Source organism: Panulirus ornatus, chromosome 42 (genome assembly GCF_036320965.1).
Source record: "Panulirus ornatus isolate Po-2019 chromosome 42, ASM3632096v1, whole genome shotgun sequence".
Classification (NCBI taxonomy): domain Eukaryota; kingdom Metazoa; phylum Arthropoda; class Malacostraca; order Decapoda; family Palinuridae; genus Panulirus; species Panulirus ornatus.
In genome coordinates this window covers 3,464,804-3,492,774 of record NC_092265.1, presented here as the reverse complement: position 1 = coordinate 3,492,774, position 27,971 = coordinate 3,464,804, and the positions used below count along the sequence as shown (strand labels likewise).

Below are 27,971 nucleotides of genomic sequence, written 5' to 3'. Positions count from 1 at the left end.
ACTGCGACACATACTGATGAACAAAGGACACACCAACAACGATGCCGAAACGGGATGAAGAAGTACTTGGACATGACATTGAACAAGTCTGTCTCCAACAACCATGAAGGCGCTATAGCCAAACCAAATGTCCCCTGTCCTCCGCAACCAAATGTCTCCTGTCCTCCACAACCAAATGTCTCCTGTCCTCCACAATCAAATGTCTCCTGTCCTCCGCAACCAAATGTCTCCTGTCCCCCGCAACCAAATGTCTCCTATCCACAACCCTGACGGGTGGGGACTACGATCATCTCATTAGTAAGAACGTCATAAGTGTCAACACTGATAACAGAATAAATCTGAACACCTATTATACGGATACCAAGATTAGCAACGTGACTGCAAAGCACATTACTTACAACCTCAGTCATCTTGAGAGAACCTGATGAAGATTAGAGGATTCACACCATGGATTATGCTGGAGACATCACCGTCTCACACTATCCAGGAAACTTACTTTGCACCTGAGAGAGGTCGTTCCTTAGCAGTACATGCCCCAGCAGCAGTAAAGGAATCTAACCAGAGATGACGTGACAAGCAGTGCCACTAGCATGAAATCCAATCAAGGAGAAAGGAAGCTAATGGCCATGGAAGCCCTCCAGATTCAAGGAATTTCACTTCTCCTTGATAGACAGTGGTACACATGCATTACTCTCAGCCTTTACAGCCAGCCAACACCTCTTAGCATAGAATACGACTGAATGAGCGGGGCATAGCTTGCAGTCACAGCACAACTAAAGACCCAACTCTTGCGTCACTGTGTATTCAACCACAGACACCACAAGGATCAGAAGCTAATATCATTTTGCCTGAATTTATGAAAAGGTTCAAGAGATATTACAATGCCATTTTCCATATTCCTTGTTCAGTACTTTTAAGGTATACTGAAGTTAGGTGAGTTGATTTTCAGTCTCCAGCGAGTGATTAAAGCCACCATAAGAAGTACTGAGCAAAACATCTTGATCGCTCACCAGTGATGTATATGATCATGTCTTTAACAAGACGTGTGAAGGAGAACGTGCGCTATATGAGTATGTGTGTGTATGAGCGTGTCTGTGTACGTGCATGTATTTTATGTATGTATGCGAATGTGTAGTGTATATGTGTGTGTGTGTGTGTGTGTGTGTGTGTGTGTGTGTGTTTTAATGCATATGTGTTGATATATATATATATGTTTGTAGGTATATCACTTGTTCGTTCGTACGTGTGCATAACAATAAGTTTGTAAATTAGAGATAAAGACAGTTTAAGTTTGTAAATGAGAGATAAAGACAGTTATCTCTAGCACTGTGTCTATGTGAAAGTATTAATGTTCACATCTTATAAAAGGTTTATCTATTGTGTTTGGTCTTTTGAGTTTTTGAATGTGAGAGTCTAAGTGTGTATAGGCTTGTGTGTCCATGTATGCCTCATAACGTGTGTGTATGAGTGTGTTTATTGGTCTGTGTGTCCTTGTATATCCCAGATCGTGAGTATATGAGTGTGTACATTCTCATCTCCCCAGCAGTTGAGAGATGTGTCAAATGAGTCTATTTTTTAATTTTGTCTTTGTTTTCCAATTGAAATGTTTTGATATTAGTCTTTATTACTCTCGGTATTTTGTCAGCTGGTTGTGGGTTATGTATTTTGAGAGGCTTTGAATGCGTACCTGATACAGAATGTATTTTTTTTCTTTGTACACGTTTGAGTGTAAGCGTTCGGGTGCTAGTATGTATGCATGTATGCACCTGTGTATATTCATGAATGTATACATTTGTGCACAATTCTACATGTTTTCACGCGTGAGCGTTTGAGTGTGCGTTGGCGTATCCATGTGTAAATGTATATATGTATTTATATACCTGTGTATGTGTGTGTATATGTTTATATGGACATGTATATATGTGAAGAATATGTATGTATCTTTCTTGTTGGTTTATGAATATTTGTCTTTAGTTGTGTCTTTGTTCATGTGTGCGTTCGTGTTTGCCACGATATGTGTTCCTGTTTGTTTGTGTTTGTGTGTGATTACTGTTTGTGATTACTATGTGTATGTGTGTGCTCTGTATGTATGTGTGTATGTGTGTGTCTGTGTGTGTGTGTATGTGTGTGTGTGTGTGTGTGTGCATTCATGTATGTTTGTGTGAATTTGTGTCTGAATATGTGTGTTTGTTTGTATGTGTGGGTATATTTAGTTGCTTGTGTATGGTTGTGTGTATGAGTGTGTGCGTGTGTGTGTGCGTGTGTGTGTGTGTGTGTCTGTGTTTGTGTGCATGGATACTTTCAGATGCCTATGGTATCAGAAATGACAATATGTAGAATCAAAAGATACATGGAAAGAAGAAGGTAATAATGTCTGGAACATTTAAATAGAGGTGTAGAGAAGATGAGTTATGAGAACAAATGAGGAGAGTTTCAGAGGCCGTCCAGAAGTGGGGCAATCTCTGCCTCATGACGTGTTCTCCCACATGTATCTAACCACCTCATTAATTTCAGATGTAATACAATGCTCTTTGGTACATGAGAATTGATAAAAGTGTGAAGTTATCATTCCTTTCAGTATTTTCAGAATACAGGGCAGATGTAGTATCATTCTGATTGATATCAAATGTTATATATATATATATATCTCTCTTTTTTCTTTTTTTGTTTTTTATTGAATTACTGAATTGAATTTCTGAGGTGTAGAAATGATGTTGGCGCAAGTGAGCCCCCTGGGGGCGTCGGTGAGGATGCGTACCCCCTACATACTATAACCAAACGATCGTCAACTGTTCTGGTCACAGCATAACAGACGGGAGATTCAGTTGTGTTCTTGTAGGCTGTGGATCTGTGGTGGCCTTTGTCTGTCTGTCTGTCTGTTACTGTCTGGTATTGGCCGTCTGTCGCTGGTGCGCGCGCACCCCTTTCTCTTACCCTACCCTACCCCCTCTCTTCTCTCTCTCTCTCTCTCTCTCTCTCTCTCTCTCTCTCTCTCTCTCTCCATTTTCCCCCTCCTCATTTCCCTTTCCCAGTCTTTCACGCACTCCATCCTTTGTCCATCCTTTTTTCCCTTCCTCTTCCTCCTCCTCCTCCTCCTCCATCTTTCTTCCTGCATTTTCTCTCCTTCCTTTGCCTTTCTGTTTATTTATTTTCCATTTCATTTTCCGTTTCATTGCATATCATCCAAAGCTTGGCCTTGTGTGTTGCATGTAGTGTCTAGTCTATGTTCCGACCGCCTCTCTCCCGGGTGGTGGCGACGCCTTGGATGGCATACTACGCCTGTGGCTCCTGCTGGATGTGATCCACATCCTCCCCGCCTACATCTGCTGCTGGATGATGATCAGCATCCTCGGCCTGCAGCTGTTTTGCTGGATGATGATCAACATCTTTCCCTCTGCAGCTGCAGCTGGATGTGATCCGGATCCTCGGCCTGCACCAGCTGCTGGGTATATAATTCACATCCACCAGCGGGTGCTGCAGGATGTGTGATCCACATCCTTCACCAGCAGCTGCTGCAGGATGTGCAACACCTAAGTACACTTTACACGACATTCACGCCACTTCATGCAGACATCCACATATCTCTGCTGCAGGGGAACATGGCATTATTTTCAAGTCTCTCTATCACAGTAAAAAGCATATATGTTTTGCCCTAAAAGCGGATTAGTGGCAAATGTTCCCATTGTGACATGGTAACTTTTTATGAATGTTTATATATTGTGCGTGTGTGTGTGTGTGTGTGTGTGTGTGTGCGTGTGTGTCAGTTTTCTTTCCAGAGTTTGTCATGGTATAGCCGACTGGTTTCTAAACCCAAGTGTCCAGGTGGTGTAGGTTTCTGGAGAAAAACCATTTTAAACAACATCGTAGGTTTTTAAACAAGAGGGTCTTGTATCTCGAGAAGAGTGTCTTCAGCAACGACGAACGGTACCAAGAGGTTGTATTAGGTCACCGAGGTCATGACGGGTCGCCGGGGTCATGACTGACGGGTGACCGGGAGTCTGATGGATCACCAGGGTCATGATGGGTCACCGGGGTCATAACGAGACATCAGGGTCATGATGGGTAGGTCCCTGAGGTTATTTTGAGTCCCTAGGGTCATGGTGGGTACTTGGGGGTCATAGTAGGTTCCTGGGGTCATGATGAGTTCCTGGGGACATAGTGGGTTCCTGGGGTCATGATGGGTTCCTAGGGTCATGATGGGTTCCTCGGGTCATGATCTGTTCCTGGAGTCATGATGGGCTCCTGGGGTCATGGTGAGTTCCTCGGGTCATGATGGGTTCCTATGGTCATGGTTGGTTCCTGGGGTCATGGTGGGTTCCTGGAATCATGATGGGTTCCTAGGGTCATGGTGGGTTCCTAGGGTCATGGTGGGTTATTGGGGTCATGATGGGTTCCTGGAGTCATGATGGGCTCCTGGGGTCATGGTGGGTTCCTGGGGTCGTGGTGGGTTCCTGGGGTCATGGTGGGTTCCTGGGGTCATGGTGGGTTCCTAGGGTCATGGTGGGTTCCTAGGGTCATGGTGGGTTCCTAGGGTCATGGTGGGTTCCTGGGGTCATGGTGGGTTCCTGGGGTCATGGGTTCCTAGAGTCATGATGGGCTCCTGGGGTCATGGTGGGTTCCTGGGGTCATGGTGGGTTCCTGGAATCATGATAGGCTCCTGGGGTCATGGTAGGTTCCTCGGGTCATGATGGGTTCCAGGGGTCATGGTGAGTCCCTGGAAACTTGGTGGGTCCATAGGACTCATGGTGAGTCTCCCAGGTCAAGATGAATCACGAAGGTTTTACACGTATTAGTCTCCGTGGCTGTCCAACCTCTGCTTCCCTCCAGAAATTTTATTCCAAAGTTATATTCTTCGGCTCCTCCCGTACCACTCGGTTGTTTTTTCTCTTTCTATTTTCGTTCCCTTTTTTGTACGTTTTCTCTTGCTGTGCCGTTTTCTAATTTTTCTAATCTTCGTCTTTCCACTTTTTATTCCTCACTCCCTCACCCCGCCAGCCGGAGGCACGCTGTTCGGAAGGTTTGTACAAGAAGACATTCCTACTTACATCCTTCCTTTTGTTAGCCTCTACACACACATGATACTATGCGTTTATTTATGATTCAATTCTTAAGTTCTATTGGCAGGCACTGACCAGGGGTAAGATCACTTAATTCACTGAAGAGACGCGTCTCTGTCAGTACAGGAAAAACACCTTGGAAGTATGTCTTGTCAAGTTTTATATGACTTTGGCCGGTACGTTTCGCTCTAGGGGGCCTCCTGAGGGGCTGGGGTGTCTTATGACATTGTACTGGAGGTTTGGAACACCTAAAGACAAGGGCCCGCGCGCCAAGGCTGAGGCTTGGCGGATCTTTGACAAGAACAGCTTTTGTTTCTGGGACTCAGTTCTGTCATAGCGGCGTCGTGTTCCAGATCGTGGTTCCCATTGTAATGACGTAGTTTAGGTCCACACTGGCAGAGGAGTGTTTTGGTCTTAGAGCCACATTTCCACAGTAATTATTTACCTGTACCTTCCGTTCTTTCATTCATTATCGCGATTTTCTTTGCCATGGCAGGTGTTACTTGCGATTTTTTTTCCTCTCTCTTTTCATCTACGGTTATCACAGAACATAAAGTGAGCGTACCAGATAGAGGGAGGGAGGGTGTACTGAGAATAGCCCAGCACAATGTTGAGAGATTAGGTCTGCCTCCTCATGGACCAAGGTAATCAACGGGGACGAGATTAGCTGGTATCCTCATGGCCGAAGATAATGTGGGAAGATCAGATTATCGTCCTCATGACCTAAGGTAGCTTGGAGATACAGGATTAGCTCCCTCATGACCCCAGGATAGTTCCGAGAGTTAAGATTAGTTTCCTTATGACCTCTGTATAGTCCCGGGGGAGATAGAGTAGTTGGTTAGCATGTAAAACAGGAAATACTATAGTGAGTTTAGTCGACTGTGTTAAGCCTGAGCACCGATATGAGTTGAAGTTTGGTACCGGAAAATTTCCTTCCTCGAGCGTTTCAAATCCCCATTTCCAGAATGTCCCAGTGTTGACCCTGATCCAGCGATCCGAACTCCGAATTTTGATGCTGAAAACCAACGTATAGTTGAGGTGCTGTTGATGTTTGTTGGTCGAGCCAAGAACGTCAAGTGCCGTCGACATTTAAAGTTCAGACTCTCAGTGCTGATATTTAGAGGCGAGATCTTACTGTGGACGGCTGGTGCAACAAGACGTACTTCCCAGACATATCACATTTTATCCATTTTCTTTTCTCATGAATCGCTGGTTCGAAGTCTTCTCCAGCCTTGTGTTATCTTCAAGTTGCTGCGGATGACTTTGGTTCGTGTTTTTGAGGATCACCAACTTTCTTCACAGTTAAGACTCGTGTCAACATACGAATGTCTTAAGAAGAGAATAAACCGCCGAGTTATCGGAGAATCCGAAGATATAAAGACAAAGTAAATACCGAAAAACATTTTTGATATATCAGATGGTTATAAAGAGTCTGTTCTCCAGTAGTACCCGGAAACTATTTGAACGGTTATTAACGAATTTAACGATTTCAGCGTTTTCGATGAGTCTCGTCGGTTTTCATTATATTTAATGGTTGTAACGATTTTGGATTCTAGTCCAAAAGTAGAAGCTAATCGGATTTAGTTTTATTTCATCAAGGAAGAGAACATTCCCCGCAGCTTCACAAAAGGAACGAAGGTTTATGACGAATTCATTTGGCATCTGGGATATTTGCGGGACGTGGTCGCGAGGGAGGAAGGTTCGACCCTAGTGCATCGGTGGTCGGTGTCACGATCTCTTCAGGGGATGATTTACCAGCCATGTTCATCATCTTTAAGTTGATTAATGGCCTTAAAAATAGTAGGAAAAGTAACAAACTGGACTAATGGTTGTTGTTCGTTCGAAGGTGATGTGACTGCTGTCTTGGTCAGTTCGCTTCCTTACAATTCTTACTTCCCCGCCCCTCCCATCATCCAGCCCTGCTTGGATATTCCCCACTCCCATTCCTCTGACACCCTCCATCCCACCCCATCCTTCCCCTAGTCTTCTATGTCAGCTCCCACAACCTCCCCGTTTTTTTCTTTTCTTTTTTTTAATCCCTGTCGGTATCCACCTCAGCACCTCTCTCTCTCTCTCCACACACACTCGCCCACACTACCTGTACCCTTCGACAATAACTCTGTTATTCGTCTCTTGCCCTCACTTTCCTTGCCGACCTCCATCCCCATACACCCTCTCTCACATCTGTCACAACACCCATCCCATCCTCCACTGACCTTCGACCACACTTTTCACGCCCATCGACACTGCCACACATCTCTCAGACGCCTTTGCTATACCTCCCTCATCTACTCTGTCCATACCATCCTCACCCCTTCGTCCATACCTTCTTCACTCCCACCCACACCTTCCAGACTTGGCTTCATCCATACCCCCCATGCCCATTCCATCCACAGTCACGTAATCCGTGGCAATAAACCCCAGCCTCAAGCTCTGTCACTCCTGCTGTTGTGTCTTGAGGCGCGGGGAGGAACACCTGCAGATTTTCAGGAGGGTTACTGTGTAGTTCCGATCGAACACTTACAATAATGTTTCCTACTAGCGCACACACACAGACGCACACATACACACACTACACTAATATGTTACGTACGCGCCACACCAAAATACTCCAGATCGATTATGTAACACTGACATTTTCCTCGTGAGCCGAATGTGTCCTTGACATTACAGCAACTATTTATGAAGATACAAACACAAAAACGCTTCTACATGACTGTGGAGTCTGGAGATGTTTGTTCTAAGTTTTGCAACTCCGCTGCATACTGTCTCATGTACTGATGCATATTTGCATGCATGTTTGATGGAAATTTAGGCGTAGAACTCTGGAAAAAAAGTTCTTCCTATAACGCTGTCAATATGAACTTCATATCTTTCTTATCAGTTACATTTATTGTGGAGGTTAGGTGGGTGCTTCCCTCCTTCCCTCCAGCCAGCTCCCTCCATCCCCACATGCTCTAGACTCCCTTCTGACTATTGGCCCTGTGTTGCAGGCAAGGTGGACGAGAAGGCGACACAACTGCACGCCATCGCCTCGCTCAAGGTGCTGCTGGACGCCACCAAGCCGCAGAATGGCCGCGTCGAGACCTACCGCTCGGACGGCCTCGCCCCCGACGCCCGACCTGACAATCAGTCACACGTAAGTGGCCGCTCCTCGCAAGGCACCGAGGTGACGCACGTCGACTCCCTGGCTTCCTCTGACGCCGCCTCGCACAGCGGACCCCACACCAACGGCGACCTTCAGTCCGAGGGCAACTCCGTGGCTAACAATGTGAGTTATGGCACCAACTCTGTGCGCAAGATCCCTCCTCAGGCTCCTCAGAACGGCGACAACAACGGCGTCACGCCGGCGCTGCACCCGGCCGCCCCGGAGGCCACGGACGCGGAGGCTGCCCTCCCTCCGACCCCCGCGGTAAGATTCGCCGACCCCGCCCCATGGGACGCCCCCCGGGGCCCGCATGGCACCCCCACCTGGCGGCGACCCGTGACCCCAGGCCCACGGGGGGGAGGGGAACGGGTTCCTCGACTACTTCTGGTTTGTTACCGTCCCTCTGGCTACCTGTCTGACCTAACCTGACCCGATCTGACCTGGCACGATGGTAGTGATACACCTGACCCACACAGATCCCCACACTAAGCCCATACCAGCCCTCACACTTAGTCCTCACCAACCCGTACACTCAGCCCTCATCAGGCCTAACAGTTACACTTCACCAACCCCTATACTCAGCCCTCACCAGCCCCTACACCGTCCTCTACACTTAGCCAGCACCCATATTAACCCTATACCAGCCCCAACACCCAGCCCTCACCGGCTGCCACACACAGTCGTCTCCAGATTCCACACTTCCCTCACCAGATTCCACACTTCCCTCACCAGCCTCCTCCCGTATGCCAACATTCAGCCCTGGCACACACAGCCCCCACTAACCCCGTCCCCTCAATCACCTCTCAGTAAGGCTTACGTTCAGCCCACAATAAGTCCCACACAATTCTCTTCCTGTACCTTTGCTGCCCCCTTCACACTGTCCTTACGAGTCCCTTAACACAGCCTTCACGAAACCCTTACCATCTTCTACACACAACCCTTACATACTTCAGTTTTGGCACTGTGCATAAAGTGGCCTTCTTGTAGATACCCCTCAAATGACCAAGAATCATAACGCTAAACTCATAAACCCAAATAAGAATCCAAGTTTATGGTTAGAAAGGATTCAGAATTAGACTTGAAGGTTTCAGAAACCTTTTTAAATCCTTCTAATTCACCCAGATTCGTCTTGACAAATATAATTTTTCCCAACATCTTTAATGTCCATCACCCTCTCTTGAAGAATAAATCTTCCTCTAAAAATTCATTTGTGTTAAAATTAAGACTACAGTAACTATTAACGAACCATTTAAAGTATTGATAATGGACATGATTTCAAACCGACTTCAGCAGTCGTGATCCTTAATGAAAATTACCCTTAAAAGTCCATAATCTAGATGATGTTGCCCCTAGTCCCCCTTGTTGTTAAGGTACTGTAAGATTTTGTGGAGGAGGTACAGAGTCGTAACCAAGACCACTGTAATTCAGAGACTGTAGCTGTATCCCAGCCATGGGTGAAGTTGTCATTGGATATATATATATTTGTAGGTCAAACAGTGGTCAGCCGTGCCATGTTAGGTAACGAGTCTTGGCAATACTGTAGGTACCAGGTGTTAGCAGCATTACCAGTTAAGAGATATGACTACCAGTACGAGTAGCAGTACCACTGTAAGTACCAGGACTGGGTAACTGACTGGGAGACTGTGACTTGAGGTATTGACTGGTGCCAGATGTACTGACTAGTGACAGCCATGACGAGTGGCAGTGAATGTTGACCAATGCCATGTGTACTGACCTACGCCAATTATCGATCGGTCCCTCTTGTATTGACCTGTGCTAATTACTGATCACTGTATTGAGCAGTGCCAGTTGTTCATCACTCTCAGTTATATTGACCAGTGTCAAGTTCTTATTTATATCGTCGCTTGCTTCCTTCTCTGAACGATGCTGTAGATCAGTAACAGTTGTATTGACCAGTATTAGACGTATTTACCAGTACCTTCTATTGACCAGCGCAAGACGTATTGACCACTGCATGCTATTGACTAGTATCAGTTGTATTGAGCAGTGCCAAGTGTTGAGCAGTATTAGGCAATGAGCATCACCAAACATATTGACCAGACAACAAAAGTGCCAGTTGTTGACCGGTACCAGATGCACAGCTCAATACCATTAACCAGTGCCAAGTATTGATCAACACCAGGCGTATTGACCATTGCCAGAACGGACGGATTAAACAGCTCCAGGCGTACTGACCGGTATTAAGTATTGACCAGTACCAGACGTATTGACCAGACGAAACGTATTGGCCAGTGTCCGTGTCAGGTCAGGTCAGGTGCGGGTAGCGGGGGCCAGCAGTGCCAGCGTCGGGGTGGAGGGCCAGGTGGGGTAGCATGCCGCACGCGTGTGTCTTCCTTGTACCGCATCGTCTGCCCAGAGTCCTCTTTCTGTGTCCACGTCCCTCCGTGTCTTCCTCCTCCTCCTCCTCCTCCTCCTCCTGCTCCTCTTCCTCCTGCCCGTCGGCCTCAGCCAAGCCTTGGTGTAGGAGACTGGCTATGGCTGGGCCCCAGTAGCCTACGAGAGAGCAGGGCTACCATAGGTGTACGTGTGTTTTGTGTTGTACTACATGGTTGGCTGCTGCTTGTGAATCCCAGCCCTTGCTTGCGACTGTTGCTTGTCATTGTCATGTACCTGGAGTCTCTACTTCTGTCTCCAAGTCTCTAGCATCTCATGTCTCATGTTAGTTCCTGTCTAGTGAATCCTCATAGAAAAAAATTTGTCTCATTCTCAGTAGTCTGCTCTTTTGAGTATAATATTCCGGTGTTTGTTCCACTTCATTCTTTTCGCTTCGCAGTCTCTTAATCCTTCGAGAGACCTTGCTTCCCAGTCTTCACGTATCCATGTTGGCTCTTAACCTTCTGCCTGCATTGTCAACACTCAACGAGACACCCATAAGGCATGTTATGATACAGTCCTTCCGTTACTACCTACTCCATCTCTAGAATTATTAATACTCCGCTGTGTTTCTCTCCCATGTACCTCCTTTTCCCACTTGACTTCATAGTGTACTCGTTTCTTAGACATACTTTCCTTCCCTTACATCAGATCATTCTTTATTCTTCCCACCTTCACTTTCCTCTTCCCTTTTTATCCTTGTTATAACGATTTTTCTTTTCCTGTCTCGCTTATCTTCGTCTTTTCTTTTCCTCTCTCACTTATCTCCGTCATTCCTTTACCTCATTTTCTTTTCTGCAGTTCTTGTCTTCCCATTCAGTCTCTTTACTAAATACTTCGTTCTTGCTTTTGCGCTCAGTCTACACTCCTTCTCTGTACATTCTCTCACGTTTTCTCCTTATGTAACCTATTCTGCTCACTCTTCCTCTCCTATCTCTCCCTCTTCCTAGGCCTACAAGACCCCCTCCACCCATGTTTCTGTGACATATTGGACCACCTCCACTTAACAACTCTGTCCCACAGCTCTTCTGTTGACAATTCATTACATTGTACAGCACAGAAAATTTTTCTCTCTCTTCCATAACAAAAGATTTATGAATCATTGGATATCTCTCCATATTACAGTCCTGAATGTATTAAGAAATGTTTAGTTTGATGTTAGTTTGGACGGGCATACTCCTCTGGTTTTTAAGAATGTGTCGTCGTACAGTGGAATTTGTCTCGGATATTCCTCTCAGATTTGCTTTCTGGTCTGTTGTAAACAGTCGGATTTGCCAAGTATGGCTGGTCAGAGTAAATTAGGAAAGAAAATGGGTTTTGTAAACACGAGTTCATCCCCTGATGCCATGATTGAAGCATCAGATCAGACTACAGACCCTTTCATTCAGAACAGGTTCAGTATTTAACCAGTCCTGGTTTAGATTTATAGGAATTTTGTAAACAAGGAAATTTGACTGATAACGACGGATTTCATATTCAAAACAAACGTCTTTTGGATTTTGTCTGTTTAAGGTTTTGATGCAAAATCCTTCTACATTTGAGATAGGAGATAGATGGAATTCATCCTAACTTACCTATTAGGAAAGACGGCGAGATAGCTGGTCTTCAAACCACAAAGCACTTGACACTTGGTCATCCTCACTCGCAGCTGCCTAGGAAAGTGCTACCCTCGTAACTTAGGAATGTTGAAGTGATGTCTGTAACCATCTTACACCCTTCGTGTCAGTAGATTGTAGAAAGCAGCCGCTCAGACCCCTCCTGAGTTTGGAGTGTTGATGTGATGCCCAGAACCAATTAACACCATCTGTGTCAGAATTACTGGTGTTATTTTGACCCGTTACAACAATGCTCCTAGGGTAGACTAATCTTTTCCTCATTCTTTGATCGTAAAGTTTCACTTCATCAAAAACTTTGGAACTATTCTCTTCCCTCTTTTCAATTATTATTTCCATCATTTTCTTTTTCAAGATCTGGCATCGATGAAGACCTCGGTCCGTGACTGGAACTTTTTTGGTAAAGAAATTAATTAATGACTTTTCCTGGAGGGAGTGTCATAGACAACCCATTCGTTGAAGACTTGTATTGCAGCTCCAAAAAGCCTTAGCTAGTAACCACCGTCACCACATAGGGTTGAAATGATGGCAAATAAAATCAACTCATCTCTTCGAAGGCATTGCGAACAAACCCGAAAAAAAAAGGGTTGTACGGTGTAAAGACTGTCAGTAAGTGAGTACTTCCTCGAGAGTTGCCGGTCGAACCCTGGTCTCGTGACTGTAAAGGGGACACAGACAATCCCACAATCTATCTCGATATGATAGAAGGTTTAACTCGATTCGGTTAGTGTTTCTACCGCCTTTGCAACCTGAAGAAGATGGCTCGAAGCTTTCTAGGATATTTCACTGGATAACAGTTGTCAGTTTCTCTCAGCTGTTCCTCTCCAGGGGAAGAGAATACCATTGTAGCAATTATTCAACTGCACAGGACTGGAGAACTTCAAGACAGCCTAGGTTTCAATATATTGTTCTAGGTCTGGATTCTTAACAGTTATGAAGCTTCGGTCCACATTCCTTTTTAAATTCAGCTCGACATTCCATTCACAGCAATGAAACACGAGCTATCATTGTGCTTGAGGAGCAGTTAATGCCTTGACAGAAATGGATAACCTCAGGTGTTGCGTGAAGATTGAAAATATCGACTTAAACGAAGGAAGGAAGCTGGCGCGCGGGCGCCCCCCCAGTCCTGCTGACTCAGACACTACACGACTTCCTCATTGATTATTGAGTATTAAAGTTCAAGGCTGCTGGATCGTTTCCCCTTTGTACTGAGTGATCTCAGAACCGATAGCTTCACGCCGGAGCGCCACAAGTCGAAGACGTCAACGTTATAACTGGGTGGAAGTGCTGAGAGCCAGTGTTATCGACCTAGTCATTGACCTGGTTAGTATAAACCCGACGAGCGAGCTCAGCTTACGTCATGTGTTGAGAGCGATACAAGCCGGGGAGAGAGAGAGAGGAAGAGCCAGCTGAACCTGAGCTACGTGTACTGTGCACACAAGGAGACACCACGCCAGTCGTAGGCTTGGTGACCTATTGTATATATTCTTCAGCTGGTGTGCTACCTCTGTGTTGAATTCGTTAAATTGACAAGTTAGTCATATCTGTCCCTTTTTGACAGCGATTGTTACTTATTTCTTTTCCTTTTTGTCCTTTTTTTTTTTGAGGGACGAGTGGGGATTGCTCATGGACTGCATGCACTTCTGACATATTTTCATAGTTTTCCTGTCAAAAAGTTTTCCTTACATATCCTGTCATGAATTGATCTGTTTATGTAAAAGTATTTCTTATTCCACGTTGAGCACTTTATAATTTGGTTATTCTACCCACATATGTATGTCTATATATCTATCTTTGTCTATATATATATATATATATATATATATATATATATATATATATATATATATATATATATAGAACACATTTAGTATTGATAATGTTTTTAAAAGACCATATACCTCATATATGACGAATCTTAGGAACTCTCATCCTCCCTTCAACCTTCCTTGTTATATCATCTTCCTTCCATCCAGTATTCTAAAGGTCTTTCCCTTTCGCCAGTCTCTGTTCTGCCCCTACCTTATCTATTTCCTTCCGACATATTACAGTTTTCCTCCCCGTCTCTCAGTCGTCTCTCTCTCCTTGGTCTGTTGCACTTGTGTACCTGCAACTTGACCATTATCCTCATAACCCGCAGTACGGGACTCTTAGTCAAGTGAAGGTTTGAAGTCTACAAAGAGATCAGTTGGTGTTAGTCGGCAGCTGCTACTGACGGAAACCTCCAGTATCTGGTGGTGATGACTTTTCTAGTATCTTGTGGTCATGGTTTCCTGCAGGTGGTGGTGGTTGTGGTGGTGATAACTCCTCCAGATACAAGGAGGAAGCGACCATGCAATATGTTTCCGGTCTTTCCTTTTCAGTCGCGCTCAGCGATCCATGCGGCTCCTGGAACTCTGTTGGTCAGGGTAACTGAGCCTCGTTTCCTTCCCATTCCCCCTACGGAATCATATGTTTACAAAGTGAGGCGTCCACACAGTATAACAGTTGTTCGACAAACATTCAGTACACTCTGCCTATTGCACTGTGCGTCATCCATGTTGTTCCCTGTTCGTAAAATTTTCTATTTGTTGATTTCAGTGAGCGTGTAGTTCTCCTTTTTAGCCATTTACACAATTTGTCTTTGAAACGTTACTCTACTGGGTAAACGAAAACATAGACACATCTTTGGAGAGTGAAGGAACTTTCCAGTACCCTATGATCGTCTCCAGCGATTTGGTCCATCCATCTCGGGCTATAAATCTAACACAGACCCAATAGCCACTCATCAGCCTGAATGGCCGTGGACACTACTTGGGGTACACTTCGCTAATAGGGACGAGCAAGTCGCGCTTGTCGTGATTCAGAGGATTTGCTGCCCATTTGTTTTGGATTAGGTCTAATACGATAACTTGAGTTCGATGGCTTGCGTGTACCTACCATTAAAACTGAGTGTTTTGATGCCGCTTTCGTGCGCAGGGGGTTAAAGCCTACTTGCTGAGCCGTGAGACTACAGCAGGTCGTGCGTCTGACTGGTCCGTGTGGCTGGCCTCTGAGGTTGTCCAGGTGAGTATATGGAGACCCCCTTGAAGTCGATCACGAAGTGGTGATCTTGTTTACAGTGACTGACCAATACCTAACTGCATCTTACGTGCTGGTGATAAAACGTGACATACTGTGTTTTTGAGATGCATGACCTACCTGTGGGGCGTAGCCCGTGGTAAGCCTGGCCGCTTTTCAGCCGAACGGATTGGTGTCCGAGGAATTTACCCTCACAAACGCTCATCCGTTGATCAATTTGGCGGCTATACGAGACGCCACCGTTTGGGAAGACTTTGACACCGAGAATGTCCTGGCTCCGGTGGAGGCGCCCATCCCCATCGACAAGCCCAACTACGGCCAGCACCATTCGTGGGCGCCGTCCTCAATCTCTGACGTAGGTGTACTACCATCCGCACCAGGAACCACTCGCACTGCCACCATCACACGACCTCACGACCCCCTCCATCTAGCGACCTTAGTGACTCTCCTCCATTTCGCAGTTCGTAGCTGGAGTACCGTAATGTGACGGCCCCGGTGAGAGCTTAGGTTTGTTCTCACGGGCCTGGAACCAACCGCAGGGCCGTTATCGGCACCGGTGCCTGATGTAGGGATGAGGGGGGTCGGGCGCACGGACACTCACCTCGGATGAGGACACAATTGTGGCCGAGTAGCCGATAGTTAACAGCACACATGTACATAACAATTGTCAGATGCGGTGTGTCCACACGAGTTTGACAGCACCCTCGCTCTATACGTATGTCCGTCGCCTCACTCAGTATGTGTATCAGGCCTCACGATTGGCTGCTGCCAGTGATCAGGTCAGTTGATGTTCAATGTTTGCTGCAACCGTTCGCTCACCCTTGCACCGGCATGGCCGTTCTTTGGGCTGCTCCATGATTGCATATCTCACACGGCTGTCAATTCAGCCTCACTTGCTCGAAATTGAGTATTTCAATATTTCATTGCAAATGTTAATGTTATATATATATATATATATATATATATATATATATATATATATATATATATATATATATATATATATATATATATATATCTTTGAATATCTATATATATATATGCACATAATGCATGTATACACATTCATATATCTGTATTTGTATACAGTCTTCAAATCGCATTATAATCTCTCATTTCGGGCGGGGCACGTCCACCCATGGTATGCCTCTCGAAACGCCAACTTTGGCTAATGGGAGAGCTTCATGGTCGCTCTTGGTAGCTGTAGGACCCCATCATCTCCTTGGTAATTGTACTTTTTCGCTGGACGGCATTTCTTCAGCGGTCTCAATCGCCACCAATCATGAGTTCTGCTCTCGCATTTCGTGTGGCTCTTCTTCCACTGCTCTCTCAGCCAGAGTGGAATCAAAACCCTTATTAGCCGTTTATTAGGTGTCCTTACTTTACTTAACTTCAGCCATTGCTCCCTATACACCAGTTCGTTGCTCCTCCTCTTCCTGTTCTACAGTTATTATTTCGGCTTCAGCTCTCGCGAGCTGTCTGATGTGTGTCCCAGCCCCTGACACCAGAACCTGCGGCACACGTTATGGTTACTGCATCACATAGTTGTTGTGTGGAGACAGAGCATACGAGGATTGACCGTTGTGATAGTTTATATTTTTTTCCTCGTAGAGTGAAACTGATTATCTTCCTTTGTTCATAATCCCCTATTCTTCTTTTGTTTTTTAAACTTTCAAGAGTCTGTTCTCCAGCTACATGCGAGTGTCGTCCTAATGACTGCTGTACTTCCTTGAATAGGAAGGAAATTTTTGGTTGTCTCCTCCATGTGTTCCTTTTTATGAAAAACAGGAGGGAAGGATTTTCAGCCCCCAGCTCCCGCCCCTCTTAGTCGCCCTCTGCGACACGTAGGCGATACGTGGACAGGAGTCTTTCTTCCCAGTCTCCGGGGATAATTTGATAATGGTGATGATGATTATTCCGTAAACAGAATCTTATAACGTCTTACATTAGAGAAATAAGGCGACTGAGATAGCTTACACTTGCAGATGTGAGTTCACCTTTTTTGTTATTTTTGTCTGTTCGTCCTCGAACTTCGTTCTCATCCAGGCGAACTTTTGATTCCTAAATATCAACCAATTCATTGTAAATTTCACTGCACAAGCCGAAGCAACTTCCCTTGGTTCTGGTAACCGAGCTGCCTGACACACCAACACCAACATCTGTCAAGGAAATGTCGAGGTTGATGGAACACAGTGGTTGCCTATCACATCTGTAGAGTGAAATTCGTGGTCCAATAAATTATATATTGTTGCAAATGAAATTCGTATAAGAAGAGAAACTGTACGGTAATTCGTATCACCGCATATCAAAATTCTGAAGCATGACAGTGCAGCCTTGGAGCACCGTGCTGAAAAGGTCTGATCATCATACGTCAGCTTTATCTGTCGTGATGTGATTGTAAACTAATGTGAGTTTGCCTCAGTCGGTCCTCCAGTCCTGGACAGTTAGGGAGTCGTTTCGAGGAGCAACACTGTCGACCCGCATGACGCTACTTCGATCCAGGTACTTGTCCCGGTAGAAGGGCGCTTATGAAATCCTTAACCTAGATTGGGCTGAGGTCAGAAGCACCAGCGTTCTTCAGAGAGAACGTTACAGACACACGTCTCACAGACAATTTGCAGAAAATAGATATATTCAGAGACGTACAACAAAGGAGTGCTCACACACACACACACACACACACACACACACACACACACACACACACACACACACAAAGATGGGAGAGGAAGATAAAGCAAGAGCGAGACTAAGGGAGAGAATGAGAGAAAACTAGCCAGCCAGCCAGCGTCCGGGAGAACATCTCTTGCACAGTGGGGGACCAGGAAGCGTCCGCCGCGCCAAGAATCCCACACCCCCAGGAAATTACTGACAAACTTGGTGAGGAAGGAACGAGAAGCGACTGTAACTTTAAGACTTGAAAAGAAATAACGCTGGTATGCTACAGAGGGCAGGAAATTCCCACCGGGTTCTCCCTAAAGATACCGCCACTAGTAACCCCCGGGAAATAAATGAATAAAATGTTAAAAGGCTGAGAGAGGCGAGAGACTCTTTAGGACCAAGGTGGAAAAAAAAATGGGATTATGTAAAAAATGAAAATGTTTTAAGACTGGAATACTGTAAATTTTAATGAATGCAGGAAGTTGATTAAAACAACTTTAGGCAAAGAACAAATTTACTTTCAGAGGAAGTAAGAAAACTTTAGCGAAAGTCCTTTGAAGAAGAAACAGAAGTTTGAAAAAATCGACGAAAATATCTTAAGCAGGAAGCAAACTGGAAAGGTTTCATGAGAAACCAAAGCACTTGAGATTAATCTTCATAAGGAACGGAACATATGTAATCATAAAGGACTGAACTAGTAAAGACATTTAAAGAAGCTTTACTGAAAGAGAAAAAAAAAGGTCGATATCGTTACTGATCAGGTAATATTGCCGGCGAAGTCGTGATGGTTACGGTAATTCCAGACAAGGTCCGTCTAGGTTTCTTTCATTCAGACATATTGTGGGTCTGTTCAAAAGGCGGCTCTTTGTCTTGCCGAGAACCAGACGGGTTGTTGGAAATTCTGTCTCGAGATGTCACAGGAGCCGGGCGCCTTTAGTCATCCCGGTGTTGCTGATAGGTTCCATGCTGATAGAGCCAGGTCTAATACAGTTCCATGCTGACAGAGCCAGGTCTAATACAGTTCCATGCTGACAGAGCCAGGTCTAATACAGTTCCATGCTGACAGAGCCAGGTCTAATACAGTTCCATGCTGACAGAGACAGTACAGTTCTTGCTATTGAAAGAATTGTTATGTTTGTCATGAGTGTGTCTGCATTTTCTCTTCTCTTACCTGTTACCAATCGTCACAAAATGTGTTCCGATATCTCACCGCAGTACATGTCATACCTCGGATCTTGAATGCTTTTACTGTACTCATTCCAAAGCAAGAGCGATAAGTGATACGAGCAATGTACACATGGTATAAATTCAGTCGTGTCCTTGGCTACCACCAAGCGACGAAGACCATTTCTTTCTGATTAATGTCTAACGGATTCCTGATATCCCATTCGTGAAGCAGACCTTGGTATTTGAGAATCAAACGAGCTATGTATCCCGACACGGTGTAGTTTATTCAATTGATGGCAACTTGCAGTGTCATTCGCAAGCCTGTAACGTAGTGAATAAAGTCCTTAGGACTTGTGAAAACTTGATTCAGCGTTCCCGGAACTCAAACTAATATGCGGGTAACAGTGTACGATCTGTTTTAAAGCCGACAGATGCCTTTAGTGGACCGTGCGGGAAGGTTGTAGGAGATGTACTGAGAGGCGACGAGTGACCAGCTGAGGGCAAAAGGAGTTCTCTGAAGCTGCTGGAGTTCAGAAGTTTGTTTTGAGGTGAGATATACAGCTAAGAGAGTTCTCGCACGTTATGTTCATGGAGTTAGTTTGAGAGAGGTGTTTAGGACTCGTGTTCTAGTCTGTTTCATCTACATTAAGCCACAAGCGGGACATCAAAAGGGCTATTTATTCGTGTGTTCTATTGCCGTACGTGTAGACAGTGGTGGGGATAAATCCCGCTTGAGGTAATGGAGAAATAGACTAGAACAGATGTTGTCTTTAAGTATGTATGTCCCGTCAACAGCTGCAGTGATGGTACTTATACTTTAAAAGGTAGAGCAGAGTTATAATCGAAAATTGGATATTAGTACAACAATAGGCGCGAGAGACAAACTGACTTTATTTCTATGCGACAGTTAACTGCAATAGTAGCAGGTCGAACAGCAAACCAACAGAAGTGGTTTGAGAAACAGTTAACCAACTATAGAGCTTGCAGAAACAGTTGATTCAACCAACAGTGGTGCTTCGAAGAGTATTCAGTAACAGTGGTCGTCAACAGGAAATGTTCCCTTTGTACCTCGAGAAGGGAACACCTGGTGGATACTGCAAGCCTCACGGTAGAAGGGCGTGGCAGGTGGCGAGTGAGAGTTTGTTTTAGGACTCCAGAGTGACTAAAAGTTATCGCATTATTGATAAGAAAACTCTTAGGTACGATCTTGAATATGACGGTACGACACTTGGGTATAATGGCGTAGTATTTTGACCTGACTATTAAAGAGTTTAGTTCAAAGGTCAGCCACATCATACCTTCCGTGCTCCAGGGATAAAACATCAGCGGGAGCCTCGTCATCGAACTGTTCACACATTCGAATCCAAAGCGAAGCCGCGCCGTTGTGAGCTAGGCGGCTGTGGGAGGATCGCCCACCAAACCCTGTAATGATATCTTTGGAGGATCGTGAGTGTACGGCTAACTTCGGGTGCTGACCTGAACACCATACATGTAACGGGAATGCATTCACCCATATCAAGACACTGGTTCGTGTTATTTGATTACCTTGAGTTCATGATGTTCGTATTGGATAGAACTGATTATTTCGGATCTAGGAGCGTCCATAGTAGGGGTAGAAGCTGTTGTCCCATTTCTCTGCCTTGACTCTGGGGACGTTCACACTATGAATGCCCCAGTCATGGTGTCATCTACTCTTCCTTCTCTGCCCGGGTCATAGTGTAAATTCACTCCTCCCCATCCCATCCCTTCTCAGCCCTGATCACGGTGTAAACTGCCCTGATCATAGTGTAAACTAACTCTTCTTCACTGAAATATTCACCTAGCGTACTCAACCAGAAAGAGTGGATGAAACACATACCGGAGACAAATTCAATGTCTGGATTTTTTTCCCGCTTTGTGGTCAAATGGCTTTTTTCTTTTTCTTCTTCTTTGCCTTTCATTGTATTGAGGTAACAAAAGTCCTGTATGTTATGTACGGTCATGTAATTTGTAGGTTTGGAGGGTTAAAAGGCCGCATTGTCTCCCGCGCTGTCAAAAACGAAGTGTTCGCCCGTGGATCAGAGCGATCGCTAGTCTTAACAGCGTTGCGTTAGATGTTTGGCTTGATATACGTCAACTATCATATGCCTTCTTATTATATCTCAGTGTCTCTATTATCTCTTGATCTGTTTATCAAGCATAGACTAAATCATACTTCCATGCATGTAAGCTGAGAATGTAAACATTTTAACGATACTGTTTACGTCTCGACATCTGCCTGTGATGATGATAAAAGCTTGAGGCAATGTTTGAAAAAAAAAGAAATGCAAGATGTCGCCCTTTAAAGTAGGCTTGAGAAAGGAATGAAAAAAAAGAACTCGTACAAAATATAACCGGAAAATGGCATCAGAGTTCCATCTCTTGGACATTGATTTTTCGAGTGGGGTTAAAGTAAGTGGTGTGTTGGGGGGAAGGGGGAGTGGGCGTGGCTTAAGGGCGTGGTCCTGGCTCGCCCGATGCTCCGCCTCTCCTGCAGTCGCCTCACGTCGTCCCACCTTACAAAACACACCTACGCAACGCTTTTGTGTGCTTCGCCAGACGCAACACTGATGTGTCCAATGTGGTTTGATATCCAGCTTGATAGTCAATTCTTTAGAACGTTGATTAGAAGTCCAAGTAGTTGTCTCATCTCGAAAACGTTTTTCAGACTTGTTAAAGACATCATAGGCTCCAGAAAACGTCAACTTGGACTACAGAAAACGTTATCTAACGTTGGACTACCAACCATTACATTGGCCTTCTAGACGTTGGCTTAGCCTCTAAAAGTGAAGTTAGAATTAGCAGATAACTTACAAAATTGACAAGACCTCCGGCAATGTCTGGCTCCTGGTTCCAAAATGTTTGATCGCCAAAATGCTTCCAGGTTCGAAATAAGGAATGTCTTTACGAAATGTTATTGGCTAGCCTAAGAAGGTGGGTGGAAAAAGTAACCTTTCAAACTAATATGAAAATTGAGGTCCTGATGCTGCTCTCAGTTCTGTTTGATTCATCATCAGTATATTGTGTGTTGTCACAACTCAGAGTGAGGCGCTGGTTTTGTTGTCAGTGCTCAGAGTGAGGCGCTGGTTCTGTTGTCAAAGCTCAGAGTGAGGAGCTGGTTCTGTTGTCAAAGCTCAAGAGGGAGGCCCTTGTTCTGTTCGAGAGGAATGAAGCCCCGCCGAACTTTGTCGAATACAGGATCTTGGTTGCTCGAGACGTCCCAAAGAAAACAGTCAGTAGCGACTCCTTATTCTCCTTTGGCTAGTGTAACTCCTCGTACGACCTGGTTTCCCTCCCCGACCCTATCTAAACCGAACTATAATTTCCGGTCACTGTCTCTGAAACTTTCATCGTTCTTTAGTTTTCCTCCCGCATATGCTTCCCTGCTCACAGTATAATGCCTTTCGTTGAGCTCTATCCTTCTCTAGTGGATGGTGAGGAAATGTAGTACCTCCTGAGGACCATTATTCACTGAAGGTTTCTACCACTGTGGCACATTCACTGTCTCCAGTTGTTACACAGTTCCATTCGTGTTCTATTTTAGTGGTCCTAATACGTGCTTTTTCAGCCTTGATTATCTTCATTTATATATCTAACCTCAATTAAGATTTCATGTCTGGTAAATGTGAATTATCTGTAACTGCCATCATTTCACCTTAACCCTTCTTATATTTCCACCTCATGAAATAACGTTATGTACCTCTGGTTGACCCCACTCCATCCAGACTAAACAACCCTGAGCTACTCTCCCATTAAAGTCCATCTGATGAGGCTAAATATTTATATGTGATGTTCCCATCTTCAGTTTGTTTCCACTTTACTAAATTTGGACTGACCTTTTTACCGTTAAACAAGACTACAGTCCGTTGTGTCTGTGTGTCTGTATGTCTCTCTGTGTATTCTCATACATATATTTCCGTCTGCCAGTGTTACTAGAGCCTCCTCTCGGATGAGTCTTCTGCCTCTGGAGACGTTTGTCGTCTCCTTCAGCAAGAACTGCTTAAGCATTTCGGTGATTTTCACCAATAACGTGACGAGATCCCTGAAAATCCCCGAAATGCATTTGCTTTCAATCTCTCCGTTCTCTCCAAGTGTAATAAACCATATTGATAGCCTTTACTAGTGTTTCCATCTTTCTCTACCGTGCTTTACTGTTAAGTATATCAGTGTAGAATTTTTTTCGGGGAAAGTCTTCATGTAAGAAGTTCCCCCTCTCCGTTTTCTATAAGATTAGCAGTGAGACAAACTGCCCTGACCTGCCCTACGTTCTCTCTGTTTGTTGTGATGTAGTTTGTTGATGTTTGTGACGTCACAGGCCAGCCGTAGTTTTCATTGTTTGTGACGTCACATCCGCCACTAGCTGCTTCTCTTAATGTTGCTTCTCACCAACCCGACTCTGTGCACCGCCTGGGAGACCATTGTTGCCCACGGGGTAAGGTAAGGTCATTTGATTCTTGATCTGTTAATAACTCTGTATTTTTGATGTTGATTTTAGGAATACTGATTTTTAAGTATCCCTCGGTTTCATCATACATCTGATCGCTTTCAGCATATTACACACTTGTGTAATAAGATTCATTCATTTCATAACTTTATTTACAACACCTGTTTGATGAGACCTGGTACAATCTTAAAATTAAGTTTTTTTCCCCTACGAATTCCTATGGGAGACCAGTATATATTAGTTCATCCTTGAGGAAAGTCCGTTTTCTCTCATATCTTATATGGAGGAATCAATCATTCCATGTAGCCATATGATTATGAACTGTTGATTATGATTGCAGCTAAGACAGTTGTGCAAAAGCAGGCAAATGTCGTTATTTGCAATTCCGATATATCACTTTCCTTGCCGTCGATTTGGACAGGACTCACTAGTCTAGGAGTACAGCTGTTGTTAGAATTTTGACAATCGACAGGTATAACATGGAAATATTGTCCAAAGTTGTACATCATTTATAATTTAACTAGTTCAGACCCAGAGGTGGATACAGGGTGGTAGTTAGGTGGCTGATTCATGGCTGGTGTACGTGGTTGTCGTCGGCATTAAGGTGGAATGTAAGTGGTTGTACTATTTTGACACTAGGTAAGTTAGTGGTATATTGGAAAATGTGACTGGTTGGTGGTCTTGGAGTGTGACTAGATGGTTGGTTATGTGGGTGAGTGTTTGGTAGCTGAGAGGTGTCAGTTTGAAGGCTGATTCTTTCGGGATGTAGCTGGTGTGGGTGGAGTGTTCTTGGATGAGGTGTGTGGTTCATTGATAATTCAGAGGTGTAAGTCGGGTGTATTTTGGGTACATGTGGTAGTTGGTGAGGGTGATTGTTGAACACAAGTGGATGGCAGTGATGGGTGTGGATAACAACAGAACGAGCCTGGCTGGTTGGACTGCAAGAGAAGGGCGAGATTGAGTAGATGGCAACAGAAAAAATGAGGGTTGGTGGGTAGGAACAGAAGGTTGTGTTAAGATGAATGGCAACAGATAGTTATGGATGGGTGAATGGCAACAGAATGGGTGTCTCTGGTTGTATGGCAATTCAAAGCATAAATGAAGTTTGCTTAAGGAAACAGCTTGGAGACCATTGATGTCACCGACTGTGGTGGGTGGTAGGTGGCTACCAGCGACGGTGTGTGAGAGATGGGGAGATTTTATTAGCTTTTTTTTCATACAGGTGACAGTTGATTTTAGGTAGAAGAAAAGGATGGTAGGACGATGAGGGTTGTGGGTGGCTGGGCGGGAAAGCAATGGGTGAGGGCGTGGCCACCCACCGCCACCCCCGCACTCCTCTGCCATCATCGCCTTTAAGACAATCAGTGACTCCTCCCAACATTCGGTCAGCCGAAAGTTATTACAAATTCTCTTTTTGATCAAAACTTTTATCTATAATTGTTTTATTCCAATTAATATCAGTCAGCATTCATACAAGGATAGAGTGATATTTTGAACCTTTAGAAATGTATCTGTTGAACCAACCACCGCCGCCTCGCTTGAATTTACCATTCGATATAATTTTCTGCATTTACTAATTTCAGTCGGTTATCATCCTTACGATTTGATTTCATCGTGTATCGAATTTTTCATACCAGGATGCCTCTCTCTCAAAAGAAGAAGGTAATCATGAATCCTTTATGGTGTAGAGAATAAGCATTGCGTCTCGTTGTACCTCCGGCAAGCCTTTTATCACCCAGCTGAGCGGCGCTCCCGACCCGCCCGACTAACATCCAACCACCAGGGCCTCGACCCGCAGACCTGCTCTGCCTTCTTACCAACGGTATTACCATCACCACCATTCATGCTATCATCACTACCTCCACAACTGTCGCAACCACCCTAATTGCCGTTTTACTACAGTCGTACATCCCATCAACAGTGTGTCATCACAACTACTACCATCTTCCACAGTATTTATCCCTTCTACGCCATTGCCATAATCTGTCATCACTGACCTAACATATTTGTCACCTTTTTCTTTTGTATCTTATGCACATCTGTATCTGCTCACACTCCTCTCTTCGCCTCTTCCCATCTTTTCGCTCTCCCTTTCCTTTCTTCTCCCACGAGATGTATAGTTCCGTTCTCACTTCGTCTCTAACTGTACATCTCTGTTCAGCTTCCTTGCCATTCACCCTGTGTACTGACCCACATAACTGTGCACACACCTGAGTAGGTACAGACATACCCAACGTTCGGTGTAAAATCTACATAGACGAACGTTCCGTTACTTTTAACTCCTTAAGCACGAGGGTACGACAGGTAAAGTATGATAGCGCACAATCGTGCTCGTGGGTTTTAAAGTTCAAAGAACTTTGGACGTGTTGGATACTTTTGTCCGCTAACAACTTATTTGCAGATGTTTTTAATATAATTACTAGAAGGATGATGATGATATTCGAATGTATCGGTTCATAGCATAAGATAATGATAACCTTGCAGTGTAAACTTGTGTACATCTTGAGATTATGATACAATTGTCAAGCTTCCTTTACCTAATGAGATGTGAGTACTGGCTGCTCGTCTTGGCAAACATGTCGATTCATAACGTTACATATGGATTTAAAAAAGATATCAAGATATCGACGTCACTTCAACTTACTAATGACACGGGGGCATCATTGTGTTATGGGGTTGTTAATTGTAGGCTGGTTACGATGCAGATATGATTAATTGGTTGCAATATTCTTCGCCTCCGTAAACATATAACCGTTGAACCCTTTTGTTTTACATCATAAATTATCTTTCAAATGAATACCGAGAAGAATACGATTAATAATCCATCACCCTGATAGTCCCAGTGTATATGAATATTTATATATGCATACAAGAGCCCTCATCCTGTATATGCAATATCATATAAACATTGTTTTCCTTGTTATATGATAAACCTTTTATTCCAAGTACAGATGTGGGCCCGTACTTATAAAGCCTTAGGGTTAATTACAAATATTCTGTATCAAGGATTTGTACCTGAGAATAGTTTTTCATATTACGGAATCGATGTAAATATTTGTACCTTGTTCACAGGTAACATGAACTATATGATTACATTTGATTTTCCTGTGAATCTATAAAAAAATGTATTTAAATTACCAATTGGAATATGTAATCAGACGTGAAATAAGATTTAGATAATCTCTCGGGTACACAGAGTGAAGGCTGGGGTATAAGAGGATTCTATTTGTTGTTTATAACATTCTTGTGAAAGGAATGTATTTCCACCTTTGATAGCCATTTGCACTGATATTGACAGTATACTGGGAGTGAATAATAAACACGTAAGCGCTCCCCTTCACCAGCATCATTTGTTACTGTTCTTGTTAGCGTTATGAGGGATGGTAAGGTAGGCTGACGCTCGGCGCCTTACGTGCACTCACACTGAGCTCGAGTTCCTGTTGGTGGTCTGTCACAAACCTCATGACGGCTCACTGATGGTGTTCATATTTTAGAGATAATCATCAAACACTTTAACTTGGAATGTAAGACATCAAACACTTTAACTTGGAATGTAAGACTTTACTGTACTGATGCTTTTGAACCAGTTACCTAAGGTCCGACGGTTGGCTCCCTTTAGCGTTTAGAGACCTCGCTACGGAGGCCCATCCTTGGGCGTTTAAGTCTGCCTCAGCCACTTTACCTTCCTGGTTCACAGCCTCGGACGAGCCTTCCCTCTGTGTGTGTGTGTGTGTGTGTGTGTGTGTGTGTGTGTGTGCTGGTCATATACTGCCTAGCACCTTCATGACCACCCAGGTGATGGGTATAATGTATCTATTATGTCTAGTTCCCACTATTGGCACATAGCTTGTGTATTGGTAGGGGGTCTGTCAATTGAGGTAAGGTCCCCCGGTAAGTGGTTATCATCATTCTCTTTCATTTTGATCATATACACACTCTCCGTAAATCTTCTCTAGCACCATCATTGAATACTAGAAGTGACGCCATTGTATTTCATGATCGCCAGAACTATGTTCTGCCTTACCAGGACATCAACTGACCCACAGATTTCCACTTAGCACATTTTTTATGCCACAATTCTGAAACCATTCGGAAAAGCATCCTTATGCTAAGAAGAAGAAAAAAAAAAAGCATCGATTTCTATTGTTGGATTGATAATCTAATATTATCAGTACATTTGAAATAAACAACTCAACTTCTGCAGGACAAAAAATAGTTTTGAAGTTTAGCATGTCTTGTTCTCAGTGTGTGGGAAGATGTACACCCGACACATTTGGTTTGGGTTTTGCCGAGTTCCACAGACTAGTTCTCCCGCACCCTCGTCGCCTCAGCACCAGGCCTGATTGTTGCACACAAGTCAAGCATGGCAGCATAGATAGACTCACAGTCCTGCTGTAAGGGATATACCT

General features: G+C 44.4%; 1 protein-coding gene across 7 annotated transcripts in view; it reads left to right on the top strand.

Annotated features, from left to right (window-relative positions):
• LOC139761827 (sodium/potassium/calcium exchanger Nckx30C-like) overlaps positions 1 to 27,971 on the top strand; it is a 367,624-nt gene that overhangs the window by 324,922 nt on the left and 14,731 nt on the right. For all 7 annotated transcript variants that reach the window (XM_071686345.1, XM_071686348.1, XM_071686349.1 and 4 more), the window contains one exon: positions 8,051 to 8,469. In XM_071686345.1, coding sequence (XP_071542446.1) covers positions 8,051 to 8,469 — 419 coding nt within the window. The remainder of the gene's footprint in view (positions 1 to 8,050; positions 8,470 to 27,971) is intronic.